The 21,118-nt window shown below is 40.4% G+C and overlaps 2 protein-coding genes across 2 annotated transcripts; both read right to left on the bottom strand.

The window, feature by feature from the left end:
* Positions 1-381: 381 nt before the first annotated feature.
* Positions 382-15,326, bottom strand: LOC139300012 (vascular cell adhesion protein 1). Its single transcript, XM_070922976.1, has 14 exons — positions 15,196-15,326; positions 14,215-14,481; positions 13,949-14,110; positions 13,030-13,248; positions 12,491-12,733; positions 9,557-9,758; positions 6,834-7,021; positions 6,396-6,722; positions 5,982-6,245; positions 5,558-5,709; positions 1,551-1,785; positions 1,133-1,465; positions 803-1,051; positions 382-718 (listed from the first exon to the last, which is right to left on the bottom strand). The coding sequence occupies exons 1-14, from the start codon at positions 15,275-15,277 to the stop codon at positions 711-713; spliced, it is 2,931 nt and encodes a 976-aa protein (XP_070779077.1). The 5' UTR covers positions 15,278-15,326; the 3' UTR covers positions 382-710.
* A 754-nt stretch (positions 15,327-16,080) lies between these two features.
* LOC139300008 (roundabout homolog 1-like) lies at positions 16,081-20,861 on the bottom strand. The gene is made up of 7 exons (XM_070922972.1): positions 20,783-20,861; positions 19,044-19,319; positions 18,643-18,969; positions 17,901-18,122; positions 17,042-17,269; positions 16,735-16,955; positions 16,081-16,116 (listed from the first exon to the last, which is right to left on the bottom strand). Exons 1-7 carry the CDS (start codon positions 20,838-20,840, stop codon positions 16,081-16,083), a joined length of 1,368 nt encoding a protein of 455 aa, XP_070779073.1. The 5' UTR covers positions 20,841-20,861.
* Positions 20,862-21,118: the final 257 nt, after the last annotated feature.

Here is a 21,118-nt window from a genome sequence, read left to right as displayed (position 1 = left end):
TAAATATTGCTTTGAACAAAACTTATCAAATGTAGTTTTTAATGAAAAGCCCTAATATGCAAATAGCATTATGAGACGCTGCTCTGCTTCACAGTGTAACCATAATTTTAGCATTGCAGTGCTCTCCTGCTTTTATGTCACGATGTAACAGTCACGACTATCATTAATACTAATACTAATAATCTTATTATAATAAATAAGTGAAAAACAATGTTTTTTATTTAACTTTTATTCATAACGATAAGCAAATCAAGAAACAGTTCATATTTACAGTAGTGGCTTGCTGATCTTTACCATTCAGTATTAAAGTTGATACATTAATGATGTAGTCATCATTGCTATTTCAAGAGTAGCTACACATTTGTAATGTTACAAGATGATTTCATTAATACGAAAATAAGTCTAGCAAAAATATAAATTAGATACAGGATATCACGTGAAAAGCATAAAAAGTGAATTATATCCTAAACCACCAATCTATCTCACAATACATGTTCATGTGAACATACTGACAAATTAAATGACAGTTACCAAACATAGTATATTCAGATCATCTAATTCTGCCTGATAGCAAGATCCTCATAAATATCTGTTGAGTCATGAATGCATTGTCATTTCCATCTCCAAAGCTGCAACAGTAAAATCCACTCAGTCGAATTCTCCTTGTATGTCCAATGTGGTCATCTGATCCCATCTCAAGATCTCTTGTTTCAAACACCTAAGTGAAAGCAAAAGAAGATGCCGATTAGAACGCAGAGTATAGAGATAAATTGCACATGTGAACTTCAGAGCTCCCTTCTACCTTTGGCCTTGACAATGAACTGCTTGCTCTTCTTCTCCAGTGTATTGGAGGCAGTACAGGTGTAGGTCCCTGGGAGCAGTGAGGAGGAGGTAAGAACTGCTTCGTCCTCCGTCCTCTCCTGAATGGGATGGGAGGATTGCCAGCTGTACACAGGTGTGGGGTTTCCTGAGGCAGTGCAGTTCAAGGACATTTCAGCACCCGCTATAAGGTCCAAAACCTCTGGTTCATGGCTGAGGAACGTTGGGGGAACTAGAGAAAAGATCACAGGGATTAGATGTACCCCCTTCAATGTATTAAACATATGAGACTTGACTATGAGTCATGACTTACAGTACACAGAGGCATTAAGAGGCTCCGAGGTCACAGTAGGAGGTGGATGTGGTCCCTCTGGTCCAAGCTCCAGCACTGCCGCACACCAGTACTGTGCTCCATTCTCGGCTTTGGTTGGTGTGATCAGGAGGATAGAGGACACTTGGACAGGCGAGGAAGATGTGAGGTCGGAGAAGGAGTGGTTATAAACCTCAGTCTGTCCTCGGTACCACCTCAGGGTGAGGTACTGAACAGGAGCGATATTCTGCACCTCGCAGAGCAGCTGGTACTCCTTTCCTTCCACCATAGGGCCAGTGTGGTTCACAGGCCTGATGGAGACGCTATCTGGGGTTTCTAAATGAATAATACACAAAGTTCACGTCATTCAAACGAGTTTATGTGAGTCATGCATTTCTACACTGTGTTAAAATCGACTCACTGTAGAGGACGAGGTTGAGTTTCTCCTCGCACTGTCTCGGAGCTGTGAAAAACACACCATAACAGATAGGCTCCTCTATCCAATCAATGAGACTGTCGACCTTCCACTGGACGGACAGGTCGTGTTGAGTGTGAGCGGCACTGATGGCCGATTCCCAGCCGAGGACACGTACCGGGCGAGCGGCCTCACAGCTGACTGCCACCGGCTCCCCAAAGCCCACCACGACCCTGGAGGGCTTGAGGATTAGGGAGCAACCTTCACCTGACACTGAGACATACAGCAGCAGTCACCATCAGTACAGCCTGCCTCATCACCACCCCTTCTCTCCTCTTAGAGCACTTTCATATTTTATGTACACAAGCTGGCTGTAGGTACCTATTATGCAACCCTGTTACAACACACGGAAAACCAGTAATACATCAGCGATAGCCAAATAGGCCTAACATCATCTGACATAGGCTACACCTGTTTATAATAGTAAATTCATAGCTATCTTGCTAATTGTTTATTTGTTTTTTATGGAAACAACATGTAGGCCTACTTAATCTATCCAGATTGAAACCTTCAGTTTAGCCCGTCATGATTATAGTGTCGCTACCAAAATACAAATAGGCATTTTTTAGGTTACAAAGATCTATAATACACACCATATTAGTTTGAATGGTCTAATAAAATAAAAATAAACCAGTGCTTGAACTTGTTCCACTGATGGTCGTTATCTATATATCTACGCTTTCGTTTATCACTAGATCTTCATAAAACACTTACTGCATCAAACACCATCCAGGAATATAGATACATTTATGTGTATGTATGTTATCACCGACTACAGGTCATTGTTAGCCTACGCTTTCATTTATCACTACACCACTATTTCCATGAGAAAACACTGCACCAGACGGCATCTATAACCCCAACAAGTGAGAGAAAAACATGTTGCCCAAAAACATTTTACCTGAGCAAAACATGCAAAGCGTCAGGATCCATTGGAGCGAGTTGTTTCCCATGTTATTTCACTGAGCCGTCGATTAAGAGGCAAGAGAAAGAAAATTCCAACTTGAACAAGCTTGGCTACTCTGCAGGGAACTATGTTGGAACAAAAGGGCCCCCTTCATCCCAGCTGACTTTGGGGGTGGGGGGTAAAAGGGAAAGAGGGAAATTTAACAGGTGGTAGGCCTCTGAAAAAACACAGCCCAATCCTTTGTACTGCATTGATCTTATAAGCATTTTAGCAGGAAATTATAGGCCTACAGACACCACAGCTAATGACTCACTCGCAATAATGTAGACACATTACCACAGGACTAGTGTGGAGATAATGCTGTGGTTAGGATATAACATGAATACATATATTTTCCATTTTCAATAACGATTTATTACAGTCTTAGTACACCAAAGTGTGGTTGCCAAAATGAAAAGTTGTCACCTTTGAAGTATACTAAAACATTTACAAAAATTGAGATGCCTGACAATGTTATAGCATTATCAAGTTCAAATCATTGAACTGCTTCTGTAGCCCAAACTTTCCCTTCCTCTCTAAACTGATGGAATGACCTTTGACCCATGTAAATCTTCTTGGATATAGACGTAAATCTGAACTACACCTTCATTATTTATTATACAGAGGCAAGGGTTTGATGTGTTTTTAATGCTCTCTACATTCCAGCCTTAGGTGTGGCCATGCTTTTGCTTTCAAACCATGATTTAATGTCTTATCTTGTTGTCAAACCCTGACTGGCTGTGAACAAAAGCCTGTTTTCAGTTCTGCCTGCATGCTTGTCTCCTATTGTTTCTGAACTCCATGCTTTGTGAAATCCCAGCAGGCAGTAGTATTGGTGTTATGCAGCATGCAGCTTGTTAGACTCACACTGTGACCAGAATGCTACACAGCATATCCACTCTGACCGCGGCTGCAGTGCAAGTGAGCAAGTAATCGGATGCTTTCTGGTGTATTTGTGGAGAGCACAGCTGGGAATCTCAATGCACAGATTACAGCTCATGCTCGCTTCACTTTGAATATGCTGCTCTTTCTGCAAGTTCTCTGGAGAAATATGTTAAGCTTGTGTGTCTATAATAAAACTTTTTTTTTAACTCCATGACAAATTGAACAATATCCAGTCTGCCAGGTTGTTATAGCAACACAGTCAGAGCATACACAAACAGTGCTTTCTGAAAAAAAAAGAAAACCTTTAGTGGGAATGACAGGGACTGAACATAAAGAACATGGTTCCAGAAAAAATAGGTTTATATTGGCAACTGCAGGCAGGATAACAAATGCTCTCCTTTACATTCACTTTGTTCAGGACTAATTAGTATGGCAGTCTCAGCACTGTATAATGTAAGCCAGATTGAATGAGAGACAGAGAGGGAAAGAGGGGGGTCCAAGGGGGTTGACAAAAGGTGGCAGTGAAACATAGTGATGAAAGACACTGGTTTGACTTTGCCTCAATCAGTATTCTGCCTAAGGATGTCACTGACAGAGAAGTTGGCTTAATTTAACAACTGATGTATGCGCAAGATGCAAAGCTGCTCATGCACACATTACATAAACATTTTATATTATATTCCCTTCAAAATGACATCTCTCACTTTAACTGTCCCTTTTTTACTGGTACATCAGACAAACTACTGTATGTCTAACACAGGATTTAGTGGCTCATATTCAGGTAATTTCAATAAAGCAACAGATGGTCTTATATGAAATCATGGGCACATCACAGAAATGACATGGTTAATCTTTTCAGTGCAAAAATAATTCAACATTCGAGAGCATACAAAAGAGATTTGGTAAAATTATTTCACAGAACATGAAATGAGCATAATTTATGCATACACAAAAATGTATAATAACAGTAAAAAAAAAAACTCACTATCAACATTGTGCCCCATTGCAGTGTTCAGAGCACTCTCAAGTAATTACTGTGGCTGTATATTACTGTCTGGAAAGTTTGGAGTACAAAATAGAAACAAAATATAACTGAGTGGACAAAAACATCATGAGCAGCAACTCAATTTGTGCCTTAAAATATGGTCTTGGGTTAGAGTTAGGCAACAAGCAAGCACTAAGGCCACAATGGCTGTTGGATCAGTACCATTAAGTTGTACCCAGTCATACATCTCCTATAATTTGCCATCAGACGATTTGTTTAAGTAATAAAAATAGATCTTTTTTCCAGAAGAGTGCAGCTACTGACAGACCAAAGGCATACGCAAAGGCATTCACTTTTTGGCCACTTGGGGGCAGAAGAACTCTACAACATGCTGACAAACCCACTGCTTATTAAATGTATTATGTCTAATATATAATTATGTCCAATATATATTCTTCTTTCAGTTCAGTTTTAGTCTCCATATTACAGTACAAAAGAATACAGATGAGTACTGATTCCAAGTAATTCCATCCAAAGTCTGACTGAAACTGAAACTGAAACACAAAGTTGCATCTAGAAGTCTGAACAAGCAGGTTTCCACTGCTGAACATTGGACTATTTGTTGAGGAAAAGCTGTGCTCTGTCTGTCTGTCCTCTCACGGTGCCATCAGTCTTATCCAACACAAACACCAAAACAATTTCAGGAAGCAACATTCAAACATTTAAAATAAGTGAGTCATGCCCAAAATACGTTGGGGGATAGGGGAGAAATTTGATCACTGACCTGCTGCACATATACACAGATTTACAGTACTCAGGTTACTACAGTGCATGTAAACGCATTCCCCGATTACTTGCGTTCCCTGATTTCTCTAAGTAACCTGATTTCTTGAGTAAATGTACCATTTGTTAATATAACAATATTGTAGAGCTTTAAAAGAAGTTGATGGGATTATGCTTTCTTGAAGCTACAGCGACCAAGCATGAGCAGAAGTGCACAAACCTGCATGCAGAGCAGACCATGCCCCTTGGCTTTAAAGAAATATGAAACTGATTCTCCAAGCACAAAAACATTAAAAAGCACCATTTTCATTGTAAAGCCATGCAAAATTGAATTTAAAAAAGTCAGCCTCATACAGGTGCTGATGAGGTAGGTTGTCCTCTGAGATAGCTGCCTTTGCTGAAAGAAAATGTGCCTTCAGGTGTCACAAAATAAAGACCGCCAATGAAGAGCAGGGCTCCCAGGGACACAAATACTCCAACCAAGGCTGCAAAGGTTGTACGATTCCCTGTGGGAGATGGGAGTTTGTGTTACATTCTCACTCTCAGCTCAGACATTCTGTTCTTGCAACAGAGGAGTTTCTTTGTTTGTGATAAACCATACATCCCAAAACAAAGATTACAACAAAGAACACAGCCATTAAAATCCCAGCAGTGGTTCCAGGGTGACTACCTGGTGGAAAACAACAGCATGAAGGAATTATAGAATAATTAACACTGCAAGACAATTATGGAGTAGAACAAGCTGAGAAACTTAATGATTTTAGCAACAATATCTTACTTGTAGCTTCGATGACAGTGAAATGTTTAGTCTTGGTGCCCTGGGTATTGGACGCTGTGCAGTTATAGGTCCCTGGAAGCTCAAAGGATGGGATCAAAATGGGTTGATCCTCGTTTTGATTCCTGTCCGTCTGTTGTATGGTATGTGGGACATGCCAGCTGTATACCGGCATTGGGTTTCCTGTGGCAGTGCAATTTAAAATCATTTTACTACGAGCTGCAAGTTCCAGCGTCTCATTTTCAGGCTCAGTGAAGGTTGGCGGGTCTGAGGAGATACATTAAATCAAAATACAGACAGAGAAAGAAAAACAAAAGAGACATTAAAATACAATCGGAGAAAGGCAAAACACACCCAATATGCTCTTACAAATCCAACAACTGTGATGGTTAAATTAAACTGGCATTAAAAACTTACACAGGACAATCACTTCATGTGACTTTGATTGGATTGTGGGAAGATTTGGTACAGTGGGCAAAAGGTTCAGCTTTGCTTCACACCAGATCGGACTTCCATTATCATCTCTATGGGCCGTCAGATTGCAAACAGATGACTTATTGACTGGAGATAGACTGGACTCTTCAAATGTCTCAGTATAGAATATATTATCTCCTTTGTGCCAGTTCACAGAGAGGCTGCTTACTGGAGCAACATTAACAATGTCACACTGCACGCGATACTTTTCACCCTCTGCCACGGGGCCCATTGGACTCAGGTGAGACATAGACACACTGTCTGGCGTTTCTGTATAAAAAAGTGACAAAAATGTTGAACAAAAACTGTGACCAGTCCCAACATCAGTAGTATGGAAAGATCAAAACCTACAAGTGGCTTGCTTGAGGGGGGGCTACTTACTGTAAATGGTGACTGGTAGGGTTTGAGAACATTGATTGCCAACAATGGGATTGATGAAGCATATTGGTTCTAATTCCCAGACTTTCACAGACTTTATTTCTAAGGGTAGAAAAGAGACCCCAAGTGTGTTTCCTTTGCCTCCATGTGAAGACTCCCAGCCCATTCCCTTTGTCTGGTTGAGTAATGAGCTGCAGTTGACTGAGAGGGAGTCTCCAAATCTCACCGCGACTCTCGGAGGGCTCATCTCAAGTGGACAGGAGGAACTCACAGGCTTTCCTAGAGGTACACAGTATGTATTATAGCCTACAGTACAAGCAGCCATGTGCAAAACAGTGGATTACACAGCATTATAGTATTGTATATCAAATCCGGATATTGCCCCAGCGAAGGGGACACTTTGAATAGGTAATAGAGTGGTCACCAGTTAAAAAAAACAGTACTGGTTTACTGGATTATATAAAACAAGCCTTGGAGACAAAATGCATGTGTTGTAACCATAACAGCATTAACGATAACAATATGTGGGACCCCTTAAAAGTGTTTGCAATAAGCACTGTAATATTCATAAACGTCAGTTAAACTTACATGGATATGTCATTATGGTGAGAAACAAAACTATTTTTCTTGACTACAAATTAATGTCTTTGTGCTGCTTCCCTCTTGTCCAAAAGTGGGATTTGGGATAATGGCCTACTAAAGTTTACACTTCAATTAAAGTTAGATAGATAATCTTCCAGTTGCCCTAACACTAATAAATGATCTACGGAAACGTGCGGAGGTTAAAATGTGATCCCTGGAGATAAAAGAAAAACTAATAAGATTATCAGGTTTTAGTAGACTAACGTTAATCAAACAATGGGCGTAGGCCAGGCTGCGAAGTCGACGCTGTAACATTGAAACAACCGAGACACAATAATGGTTACTAACTTGTAACCTGAATGTAAGTGTTACCTCAATAAAAGCAAACGAACACGACAGAAAACAGAGTTACCTGTACACGCTAGTAAGCCGCTGAATATGAAGAACCACATATTGACTTCGCCAGAGCGCCAACCAACAACACCTTTACTAAATGAAAGTACAAAAATGGTCCAGTTGAGAAGACGCTATCCAAATCCGTGTCCCTCGTAGCTACGTGCGTTATCTTTCCTTTCACCTGGTGACTGAGCGAATAGAAAGTCCCGAAAGAAAACCTAACCCTAGTGATGCATTCACGTGTTCCTGGTAAACTCCTGTTGACCAGCGCTCGAGTGCGTTTGCCGGATATAAACAGTGTCAGAAACATATACAGACCATTTTTGAGTGGCCAAGGCGGGGGCTGGACTTGAACAAGGGTGTCTTAAAGGAATAATTCAACAGTTTGGTACATTTGAATGTTTAGAATAAGCATTCAACCTCAGAAGCCAGGAAAATGGAGATGCCCTCTTGGTTATCCTGGTCTTATAAAAGACTGCAGAACAACAACTATTTAGATATTGGAGCTTTAGATTACTTATTTCCTCCTTCAAAGTTTGGGCTTTGTCACGTGTCTGTGCTCTAAGGTGGATTTACCAGGCAAGAATACATCAGTGCACATCAGATATATTCAGGCCTATAAGATTTCAATAACAAAGCAATCTGTTTGAAAAGGAACATTTTTAATATCAAAATATAGTTGTACACCAGTCACAAATATTTACAGCTGTATTCACAAAAGTGTTACAATGTCCTCATGTTCTTATATCACAGGTAGGACTTCGACTCCACTAACTCTTCCAACATTTGCAATGCTTACATGCCTGTCTGCAGTCCATTTTCAATACTAAATTGTTGCATCTTTCCTGTTTCATAAATAAATAAGGTTTTGCATTTACATAAAATTTATCCTGAATATACAGTTCTGATAGGCATTCGGCATTAATGCCTGCAGTCATTCATACAAAAGCATACAATTGTGGAACAAGACAATTTGTCCCATAAGACCAGAGCCTGACACAGTATGGCACAACAAAGGGCCAGGCACAGAGAAGGCTACGAAAGAAGTGCAGAGTGGCTTACAAACAATAGTGAAGGGACAGTGGGCTCAATGAAAAGTATGCACAAGCAATAGTGTGCACAAATCGAGCAAAGCTGGTCTCCTTTTTCACAGATTCAATGTCACAGCTTCTGAGGCCAATGAGCACTGAAAGTGGTGCATTACCTGTTCCATGTGTGACTGTGAAAACCACAGCAGCCTCACCACTTCTTAAATGCATGCTAAAATCATGTTCAGTTTGTAAAATAATAAAACATAGAGATCCGAGATTTAGTGAATATTAACGGGGGAAATTAAATTAAAAAAAATCAAGCATTGGTGAACCCAAGGTCAACAAAAAACATTCATATTCATATCAAATTCCCTTTGTGCTTATGAAAAAATATCAAAACAGTTTCTCTGGCAAGTCAGAGCGAAATTATAAGTCTTTGCTCTTCCTCTTCTTTCTGTCCAGTGAAAACAGGTACAAATCCAGTAGTAAATATAAAATGTTACATCTCAAGCCAAGGTTGCTCATTTTTATAATTAGATTATTCCACGAAGGGTAAAATACTATACTATATGTGGGAAAATAGATGCGAGGATGACAGAATGTGTGAAGTTTCCAGACAAACAGTTGCTGCAGGCTAAGTGGTATTGAAGCTTTCAAACACTAGTTTCTGTTGGCAGAGAGATGCAGCTCATTCAGAGCTATCAACAGATGAACTGCTAAGACAGTTTGGTCATAGGAAACTGCAGATCCCAGCCGTTGTGAGCTACGTTGCCATTGGGGTTGTTGAGTTTGGGGTTTTTAAGACTGTAGCGGCGCATCCTGGTGTTCTTGTAGTAGATTGAGTAGATGAAGAGGAAGATGATGGAGATGGTAACTACTGTGACAGCCACAAATCCAGCTATGAGAGGAAGGTAATCCTCTGTAATGAAATCAATCAAACAGGCAACATATTAATGTTTAAGTTTTTCAAAATAAACTGCTGCAAGTGTCTCCATTTTTCAATTTCTACTGCAGGATCAATGAAGATGCACTTTACTATTTGGATGCAGAATGAACAAATGCACAAATGAAAATTAGGAAAAGGTTGCTAGTCATCTACTATTATCTACAATTTTAATAGGCAGAATAAGTAGGATTTTCTTAAAAAACAATGTATAGGCTCACACAAAAAGAATCACTCTCAATCATCACTTATGACCCACTAAAAGTGTGTGGCGGTTTCAGTATCTGCAGAGACCCTGCCCTCTGCACGTGTTTTCTTATTTTGCCGTTTGGGTTTCTGGGTGTCAAACGTGTAACTCCCAGACAATAACAGCGCGCAGGGTGTGAAAAACGTAGCGACCAGGTGCCAGATCGTAAGCATGCATCCAAGCTTTCACTTCTGGGAAGAGGGGCCAACTTTAAATGTTGTGTTTACAAAACGCAACAATCCTACTCATTCTGCCTTTAACATATGACCTACCCTCAGACAGGAATATAAGCTAATTGTATTTGTATAATCATTGAGAAAACATGAAAGCCCTCTGATTGTAACATCTGACAACAGAAAACAAGTCATTTTATACAAAGAAGCTTAACATTTTCAACAAAACGTACCCAATCCTTATCCTCCAGCCTTCTGCCTTTTTGTTTCTGTCTTTGTACGCAAACAGCATTGTGTCATACCGCTCAGTCATCACATAACGCCATTTAGAAATAAATGTTTACAGCTGGACAGAATCCTCCTTGAAGCTGTTTGGGTTTGTTCTGCTACTTAACATTATTTTCTATTTATAAATATATTAATTTATGCTGTCCAGAGCACAATTATATCTATATAGTTCTGTTGGCCTTTTCTATTGACTTACTATGCAAAGTAAAATAAAGCTTTGAGCAACAGAAACCCATGACAAGTGTTACATACAGTGCTGTTAAAAAGTATTTGCCCCCTTCCTGATTTCTAATTTTTTTGCATATTTGTCAAACAAATTTTAATATTAGACAAAGATAACCAGAGTAAATACAAAATGCAGTTTTTAAATGATGATTTCATTTTATTGAGGGAAAAAAGCTATCCAAACCGACATGGCCCTAAGTGAAAAAGTAATTGCCCCCTAGACCTAATAACTGGTTGTGCCACCCATGGCGGCAACAACTGCAATCAAGCGTTTGTGATAACTGGCAATGAGTCTTTTACATCGCTGTGGAGAAATTTTGGCCCACTCTTCTTTGCAGAATTGTTTTAATTCAGCCACATTGGAGGGTTTTCGAGCATGAACGGCCTGTTTAAGGTCGTGCCACAGCATCTCAATTGGATTTAAGTCCGGACTTTTACTAGGCCACTCCAAAAAATTCATTTTGTTTTTTATAAGCCATTCAGAGGTGGACTTGCTGGTGTGTTTCAGATCATTGTCCTGCTGCATAACCCAAGTGCCCTTGAGCTTGAGGTCTTGAACTGATGGCCAGACATTCTCCTTCAGGATTTTCTGGTAGAGAGCAGAATTCATGGTTCCATCAATTACGGCAAGTCGTCCAGGTCCTGAAGCAGCAAAGCAGCCCCAGACCATCACACTACCACCACCATGTTTGACTGTTGGTATGATGTTCTTTTTATGAAATGCTGTGTTAGTTTTACACCAGATGTAACGGGACGCACACCTTCCAAAAAGTTCAACTTTTGTCTTGTCAGTCCACAGAATATTTCCCCAAAAGTCTTGGGGATCATCAAGATGTTTTTTGGCAAATGTGAGACGAGCCTTTGTGTTCTTTTTGGTCAGCAGTGGTTTTCGCCTTGGAACTCTCCCATGGATGCCATCTTTGCCCAATCTCTTTCTTATTGTTGAATCATGGACACTGACCTTAACTGAGGCAAGTGAGGCCTGCAGTTCTTTAGATGTTGTTCTTGGTTCTTTTGTGACCTCCTGGATGAGTCTTTGATGCGCTCTTGGAGTAAATTTGGTAGGCCGGCCAACCCTGGGAAGGTTCACCACTGTTCCAAGTTTTCTCCATTTGTGGATAATGGCTCTCACCGTGGTTCGCTGGAGTCCCAAAGCCTTAGAAATGGCTTTGCACCCTTTCCAGACTGATAGATGTCAATGACTTTGTTTCTCATCTGTTCTTGAATTTCTTTAGACCTCGGCATGATGTTTTGCTTTTTGAGATCTTTCAGCCTACTTCATTTTGTCAGACAGGTTCTATTTAAGTGATTTCTTGATTCAACAGGTCTGGCAGTAATCAGGCCTGGGTGTGGCTAGTGAAATTGAACTCAGCTTTCCAAAAAATGTGGTTAATCACAGTTAATTCATGATTTAACAAGGGGGGGCAATTACTTTTTCACATAGGGCCAGGTAGGTTTGGATAGCTGTTTTCCCTTAATAAATGAAATCATCATTTAAAAACTGTATTTTGTATTTACTCAGGTTATCTTTGTCTAATATTAAATTTTGTTTGATGATCTGACACATTTAAGCGTGACAAATATGCAGAAATATAAGAAATCAGGAAGGGGGCAAATACTTTTTCACAGCACTGTACTTTGTACATAAGGGAGTAGAGTGGAGTATATTGGCTTCAAACCCTCTGCCAGAGATCTGGTTTTACAACTGGGCTGCTTGATTTAGGAAAAAGATCTATTATAGACATGCATATTTTCTTCTAAAAATCAATTATTACCTTTTAAAATCACTTTGACCTCATGGGAGATAGAATCAACCTCATTGGTGGCGCTGCAGTTGTAGAAGCCTGCTTCAAACACGGTGAGGGTGTCTCCAGATACATGGGGCACTTTGTCTGAGCTGTAGAGCCACTGGATCTTTGGAGGTGGGTGACCCTCAGCTTCACAAACGAGCTCCTCGGGATAACCTCTGAACACTGGGATTGTAGTTGGAAGCTTTGTGGTATTGATGATGGGCTTATCTGTTGAGAAATAATGACAAATACATCCGAATGAGGTGAAAGAAAATTCAAAGACCATGACCCAAAGGAATTACAGTACATTTAGTAAAACTACACTTCTGCTAATATGTTATTTGGGTAATTCACAATAACATTTTACACTTTGTCCTGAACTTCTAGTTTTTATTTATTATGAAAATCTAAATGAGTGGAATTCTGTTAGCTGTTAGTTATTCTGTTACCATAAAATGTCCATCATCACTTCATCTTACAGTGTTATTGTGACTACTGAGCAGCAAATGTAAGTGTGATCTCACAGTAGACAGTAATGTTGAGAGGACTGGACATCATGTTCGGGGGAGGCTGTGGTCCCTCAAGTCCAAGGTCCAACTGAGCCTCACATCTAAACTCTGCTCCGCTGTGCGTTCTGTTCAGAGTGATGCTGATGGTAGACGACACATTCACTGGGGATCGGATCACACTGGCGTCACAGTTTGTGCTGTTGTCAGGCAGGCAGCCGGTCACTTGCATTGAGCCTAATGGACAAATTAAGTAAGACAAAAACAAAAAGTTGATCCTAATGTTTTGCATCAAAAATTCAAAGTTCAGTGTTAATGATGATGACAGTGAAGCATGACTCTTCTGGGGTGCCAATATATGTATTTCACTCTGCTTGCTGGACTCTTAAGAAAACAAACACTACGCTCGTTACAAAGATTATGTGTGCCAAACCTTTTGTGCAATTGTATATATTTTATATCATGGTGCAAAGCAATTCCTTATGTTCATGAGTACCGAAAAATACAGCCACAAACACCAACAAGTGAAATGCTGATCTTAAAGGAGTCAAACACTGTTGCAAATAAGAGATACGCTGGTGAGAAACCAACGTTGTTGCGGTCGGTGTCACATCAGGTTGGTGAGAAGAACAATTTCACTTAAACAAGTATTAATGCTGGTTGTTTAATGAGCAATATCTGATTTCTAAAGGAAATTACGTATTGCATCATCAGGATAACCAATGAATATTAAAGTTAACTTCAGGGTCACACTTCAATTGTTGAGTTTATCACCTCATTGAATGCACTTCAGGGCATTCCATAATAGTTCCTCTTAATGAATGTTGAATAATTATTTCATGTTAGCATGATGCTGCATTGCTTTAACTAAATGTTAGACTAGCACTTGTAGATTTCCTCACAGAAGGTAGAACTTGTGTAAAGAAAGATTCCCCACCTTGGATAAGTGGTTGGAAGGTTTCATTCCCTTTGTACCACCGTACAGTCAGGTTTTGAGCAGGAGCAACATTGGTAATGTCACACTGCAGCTGGACCTCTCTGCCCTCCACCACTGAGCTCCTGTTATCCACAGGATGGATGGAGACGCTGTCTGGTGTTTCTGGGGAGATGATTTTATGGGATCAGGATAGTTCCAAAATTTCAGAAACATGTTTAAAGTTTATCATTTAAACATGTTTAAATGATTCATCAAAGAATACATACTGTAGAGATCGAAGTTTAAGTATTTCTGGCATTTTCCTATTCCCACAAACGTTGCAGTACAAACAGGCCTTGGGTCCCAGTCTTGGGTGTCAACCAACCAACTTGTGGTGTTAATTTTGATGCCCGGCAGACCCTGCCAGTATATTTCTCCTTCTAGATTCCTTGAACCGCTGGGTGTTGGCTTGCATGTTGCATACTGGCCTCTGCCTTGGTACTGTATCACCATCCTGTCTGGAGTTATTTCGATAGGGCATTCTGGCTTGGCACCTGTGGAACGTAGAGTGGGGGTGAGAAATGTTATTCCAGTCCTACACACATCCATTATCTTTACAAAACATTTCCTCACCCGGCGCTGTAGTGATATAGTAGTGTCGAACAAAAGCTGCGTCTCAGGAGGCAACAGGAAAAGGCTCAGGAAGGATATACCCCTCCCTTAGGAAAGTCTGCACTTGTTGCCCACCCTTCTTTGTGTAATATCCATATCTCAGTGAAATGCGTCACATTCTATCCAGTCCATTTCCATCTAATATAATTATCAAACAACAGTAATCGTAAGAAAGAAAGATAGTTTTATCAGACAACCATAATATCCACAGGACGTGAGAGGCCTGGCACATTAAGAATGCCTACAAAAGGTCATAATGTTTACTAATAATCAGACACACCTTACACCACCAAAGTAATGTTAATGATTTTCCACAGGAATTCACACACTCACGATTATCATTTGTCCCCCTTCAAAGCATGAGTAATATAACATGAATGTCTCATTAAATTCATATTTTCCAATCTCCTCTTAACTTTTTTTAAACGTCACTGTTGCTTAATGTTAGCGCCTCATCGCTCAGCCAGCTACATAAATAGACCAAAACAATCCCGCTTTTTGTTACTCATAAGTCTGTTAAAGTCAACGAGCCATTTCAACCTCGACAGAAAAGAAAACATGAGGTCTATAACTCGCTCTCAAGTGGCACAACTTACTCGATCCTGTCCCGTTAGACAGCGACAGCAGCTCTAAAGTCAAGAGGACTGAAAGGAGACGAAGAAAGTTTAAATCATCCATTGGGGGGGGAAGTCTTCGAGCTTTTTTAAACAGCTGTCGGCCCTCTTCTGTTACACTGAGCGCCTCTGAGGTCTCTCCTGCTTCCTCTCAGCTGCATGGGACGAGCCAGCTGCGACTTGTTGACTTTTTGGGAGAAAGCTAAGCTAAGCTATGGCTGCATGCCCCGCACAGCTCTACATCATCACCGGAGAGGAAACTGGGAAACAGCCCTCCCCCAACACTGGGCACCGAGACACACACACTGTGTCTATAAATGTAACTAGCTCCTTGTGCTAGTTGGCAACAAGTTAGACTTTATGCCAGAACACCAATGGTTTGATGTTAGCATTAAAGAAATGGTTTGCCTGGTATAAACAGATACAAGAAAGGGGTTTAGGTGTCCAAATGCACACTTTAGGATTAAACTTCAGAGTGCATATGGATTAACATAAATTCAGAGAAAGCAAAAATAATAGTTTTGTAATAGTGGCACAAAGTCAAAAAGACTAAATATTAGTCTACGGCTCTGTGAAGTTGTACTGTGGACACAGCGATGATTTCAGCTAAATGCTAGCATGCTAACACGCCCACAGTGACAATGCTAGCATGTTGAAGCTCAGCAGGTATAATGTTTACCATGTTCACCTTAGTTTAGCCTGCTAACATTTGCTAAAGCTAAAAGTACAGCGGATAGGAATGTCATAAGTTTTTAGTCAAAAATTTTGAGCAAGTTGAAATATTGAACTCTCCAAGTTGTTACAAGTGATCCTGAGACATGAAGGTGTCTTGGCAATCATCCAATAGCTGTTGAGACATTTCAAACTCTACCTGACAAAGACGTTATGTTCCATAAACGATACCTGAAAAAAGACGAAGAGAGTAATCTCATTGCTCTGTCACGGTCACTTTGGAAAGATGACTGTCTACCTGTAGGCCCCGGCCCACGATGGGACAGGTGAAGGCTTTGAAACAAGAGAACGGCCATTGTGCCTGAAGGCTGCCAGATCCTGAAGTCCCTTTATCACAGAAACATCGTCTGAACTGGGCGAGTCCTCAGCTGTCATCTGTCTGCTTCAAATATGTTTATTGAAGTACACATCAACATTCAGTGTCTGCATGTGCAAAGGAGTGCTTGCTCAATACTGCCCAGTGGATGAGTCAGGGAATTGATATTTGGTCCCTGCTGTTCCTCTGTAAATATTGGAAATCTATTGGAAGTGCAACACTGCTGCCATCAATGTTTTATTTCAACACACAGCATGCTGAGCACCACAGCTCCTTCAGCAGCAGGTCAGTGTTGCATTTGAAAAGTAATGGGAATAAGAAGATAAAAGCACTGTTGTACTGTCCATTGACAGAACAAGTGGTGCTCTTTGATTACGCTAATGAATGATTATTTACAATTACAGTGGTAAATACATTATATTGACCCTACCTTTTACAGTGAGTCTGGCTGTTTTAGAGACATTTCCTCTGACATTCCAGGCGTGACACGTGTAGGAGCCCATGTTGTATGCGGTAGCATTGTGTATGAGCAGACAGGACACTCCATCTTCATTTTCCTCCATCACATTGGCAGTCCGGTAATAATTCCAGACATATTTTGGTCGTGGGTTGCCTGTGGAGGAGCACTTCAGCCCCATAGTAGAGCCAACGTCGACTTCAGAGTCTTCAAGCTCAACTATCTGTGATGGTGGGTCTAGAGACAACAATTTAAACAATAGAAGTCAGAGAAACCACTTAGGATAATAGTAGGCATTTAGGATTTTCATCAAAATAACTTACATATGACAGTAATCTCTACTGTGTGGTTGACAGTTGTCAGACTGTTTGAAGCTGTGATCAAGTACTGCCCCATGTCACTTCTTGTTAGGTTCTCTGGAAGTTCCACCTCCTCGCCATCTTTGTACCAGCTCGTCTCAGGTTTAGGATAGCCCTCAACAATGCAGGTGAGGTTGTGAGGAGAGTACTCCAGTGCAGTGTAAGTGCTGGGACACATCAACTTTGGTCCATCTGAAAGCAAAAACACAAAAACACTTTAGACTTACAGTGGAGTGACTATACATCGCTTCGCCAGTGGTGGAATGTAACTGTGCACAATTACTCAAGTACTGTACTTAAGTACAAATTTGAGATACTTGAGTACTTGACTATTTCATGTTACTTTATATTTCTAATCCATTGCATTTCAGAGGCAAATATTGTTTATTCACTACATTTATCATACAGCTATTACTTTGCACATTTTACGTACAAAACATATGATCAAGTTATATAATATGATGTATTGTTACAGATTAAACTACCCAACAGTAGTTACAACGGTAAATTGTTCAAATTAGCTTTACCTTAATCAGCTACAACAGTAAAATGCTGCCCACACATCAATGCCTTAATCATCCAAAAATATATATAATTATAGTCTGATATTATACTTTGATACTTTAAGTATATTAATACTTCGATTTTATTGATCTAAGCACTTCTTCCACCACTACATCTGGCACCCTAAGAGCAGCTAGACCAAACTTTATTTGTGCATCAAGCAATTTGCAAATATAAACACTACAAAAAAGACAATATTACAGAAGATCCTGGAGATGTGACTTGGCTGTTTGTGCTGATGACTGGATGTGACACTCACACAATGCAAGAACCTGGAGTTTCTTTTGGACGAAGGACAAGCCCTCAGCTTCAACGGTGTACAGCCCTGCATTCTCCCTGCTCAGGGGGACGGCCGGGTCTGTGGGCTGTCCGTCTTTCAGCCATGTGACAAGCGGAGTGGGATTTCCTGTCACAGGGCATACTTTCTCCAAAGTTTCCCCTTCCAGAAACTCAGGACTTGAACATTGTACATCTGGTCCAACTAAACAGAAGCAAACACAGCAACCACTTATACTGTTTTCTTTTATTTAACAGATGAAAAGCAGCTAAGACACGAGAACGAGAACTAACTGAAGACATGTCTGGTCTCTTTAGGCCAAGATCATTTACAGCTGCACTTCCTGAAAAACTAGTAGAACTTATTATAATTTAGTGAAAATTAGAGCTGCAACTAACAATTCTTTTCATTTTCGATCAATCTGATGATTATTTTCTCAATTTAATCGATTAATGGTCTATAAGACGTCAAAAACCAGAGAAAAATGAAGTGAAGAAAAAGTGGCAAATCCTCACAGTTCAGAAGCTGAAACTGTCAAACGTGTTTGGGACTTCCTCTTTCCTCACAAATTACTTTATCAAAATAGTTGCTGATACATTTCTGTTGATCGACTAATCACCTAATCGTTGCAGCTCTAGTGAAAATAGTCCAATCCAAACTCATAAGACATAACAGATAGCCTTTAGGGACATTTCAAATGGGTAGGTACACATGATATACTTACAGTAAACTGTAATAATATACTCTTGTGAAGATACATTAAGTTGTGGCTCTTCTGGCCCCAGGTCCAAATGTGCCTCGCATCTGAACGTGCCTCTGTTGTCTTGTCTAGTTGGTGTATAGCTGAAGACAGATGAGTGATTCACTGGTTCCTTACTGGGATTGTCAAAAGTGTCTGTGTAGACGATGGTGTCTCCTTTGTACCACCTTACAGTGAGATTTTGAATAGGTGCTATATTGTTGATGTCACATGATAAGTTAAATTTCTCCATTTCTGTCACCACACCACCTGAGCCACCGCTGAATCTGATGCTGATGGTTTCTGGGAATGCTGGAGAAAAAGTAGATGTTATCAGACACAGTCATCATATCATTCTGTTCTGTGAAAAAATAAACAAAACTTACTGTAAAGTACAACTTGTGGGCTCATGGAGCACTGTCCAAATGGACTATCACGTGATGGATTGAAGAAGCACAAGGGAGAGAAGGTCCAGTCAGTTAGGCTCGCCACAGTCCAGCTCAAATGGTTGACCTTCTTTAAACCTGTGCCTCCGTTTGTAGCTTCCCAGCCCATTCCTTCGAGCAGGGTCTCCGATGTGCTGCAGTTGATGGAGACTGGGTCTCCATATTTGACCACAACACTGGGGGGGCTCAACTCAATGGGACAGGAGGCATGTACACCTACAGCGTGGGAGTGCAGTTAGTAATTGCCACAAGACAAACATTTCATTGTAATGTTTGCCTTTTATGCATTGTCAGTAAGGTCATTAAAAAGGAGGGGGGTTATCCAAATACATGCCCACTGTATGTCAAAGACTCGTGGAAGCTGTAGTTCTGACTTAGTCAAATCTTTACTTCCAGTTACCTCCGAGTAAGCAATACCTTGTAAAAGAGGGCCTTTGAAGCATTTTGTCTATCATTACATACTATACTACGATTCTTCTTTAGAGGAAATAATTAGTAGTGCAAAAAAAACCTAGACTTTCACTTTTTATTTTGAGCAACATGTGAGCACAAGAAGCCAAATCTGGTCAGCAAAGATTGAAAAGGACAAGCTGAAAACATGTCGCATCCAAAACCTGCGTGAGAAAGACTAAATTAAATCACAGCGACAAGTTACAGCTAATAAAAAAGGGAAATAATTCAGTAATTTAAAGAGGACTCGCTTATTGTACCATCGCTGTCGCGTCAACTTCCAGTCATGGGTGCTTTCCCCAAATTATCCCGACTAGCTACAAAAGCCTTTCACTTGGTTCCTACGACTTGAAAAGCAGTCAAACGTCTTAGCTTTAACAAAAGTAGTAAAAACGAATATCACATTAAGATATTTGGCAATGCGTTTGGATGTGTTTCAGAAACTCTTGACTTGTTTTGATCTTTACTGCTTTCAAAGAATCCCCATGATGATATTTGTGGATGTTAGATGTATTTCTGTGCTCAGCTGTTTTCTCAGCTTTCTCACTTCCCTCTATTAACTACAAACACGTTGTTCTGATTGTATTATTTCTGTGGGTCACGTGTGCTCAGGGAGGATGTGATTCGGCCCACTAGTGCTCTATGCCCTCCTACACAGTCTTGTCAAAATATTTTATCAATAACAAAAATATCACAAAATGGGGGAAGATTAAGACGTGTATATGTGGAATATAATGCGATCAAATTCAGATCTTTAAGAATGGGAGGTTTGCAATTAAGGTAAGCAATGTTGTCTGTGGCCTCACCTACATATTCCTCTAAATCCTTTCAGCCCACTAATAAAAAATTCAAAGTTGTAAAATAAATGTAGGCTATTCCTCAACTTTTATTTATGTAAATCGAGCAACAGCCTACAGAAATAGAAACTAGACAGTTTGTTTTCTCACTGAGCCGACTGTCTTTGTCTTTTCATAAGACACCGCTCCCTTCTGGTTAAAACAAAGTTGTGCGCCTCAGCCATGTAACAGTTTTACCTGCAGCTATTTTGTGTTAATGAACACGCGCGTGGTGTCTAAGCAGCGCTTTCACATTTCAGTGTATTTCATATAGAGTCCATGCTTTGTCATTAAAAGATGTCCTATGAGGAATGACGAGACAAAAACATACATTATATACATTATAACGCCTGCACAGACATAGTTACAGCAAAGAAAGTGAAATCCGCCTACCTGCCGCACTGAGGAGGAACCCCACGAAGAGTCGAACAAATGATGTTCTTTCACTCATTTGACTTGAACAATGTCCCCTCTGTCGTTTATTCCAGCTCTGCTCAGCTTCTCTTCTGGGGCTGCGCTGTCCTGGTCCGTAGTAAACCAACGAAGGACATTCAGAGGAGAGGGAGAGAGAGAGATACAGCCAACACACACACAGTCTCTCTCTCTCTCTCTCTCTCTCTCTCTCTCTCTCTCTCTTTACACACACACACACACACACACACACACACACACACACACAGCACTTTCTCTGTACAGTGGATGGTGGTTTGTGTGTGTGGGATATTTTGT

Source organism: Enoplosus armatus, chromosome 17 (genome assembly GCF_043641665.1).
Source record: "Enoplosus armatus isolate fEnoArm2 chromosome 17, fEnoArm2.hap1, whole genome shotgun sequence".
Taxonomy (NCBI): domain Eukaryota; kingdom Metazoa; phylum Chordata; class Actinopteri; order Centrarchiformes; family Enoplosidae; genus Enoplosus; species Enoplosus armatus.
This window is presented reverse-complemented; position numbering and strand designations above follow the sequence as displayed.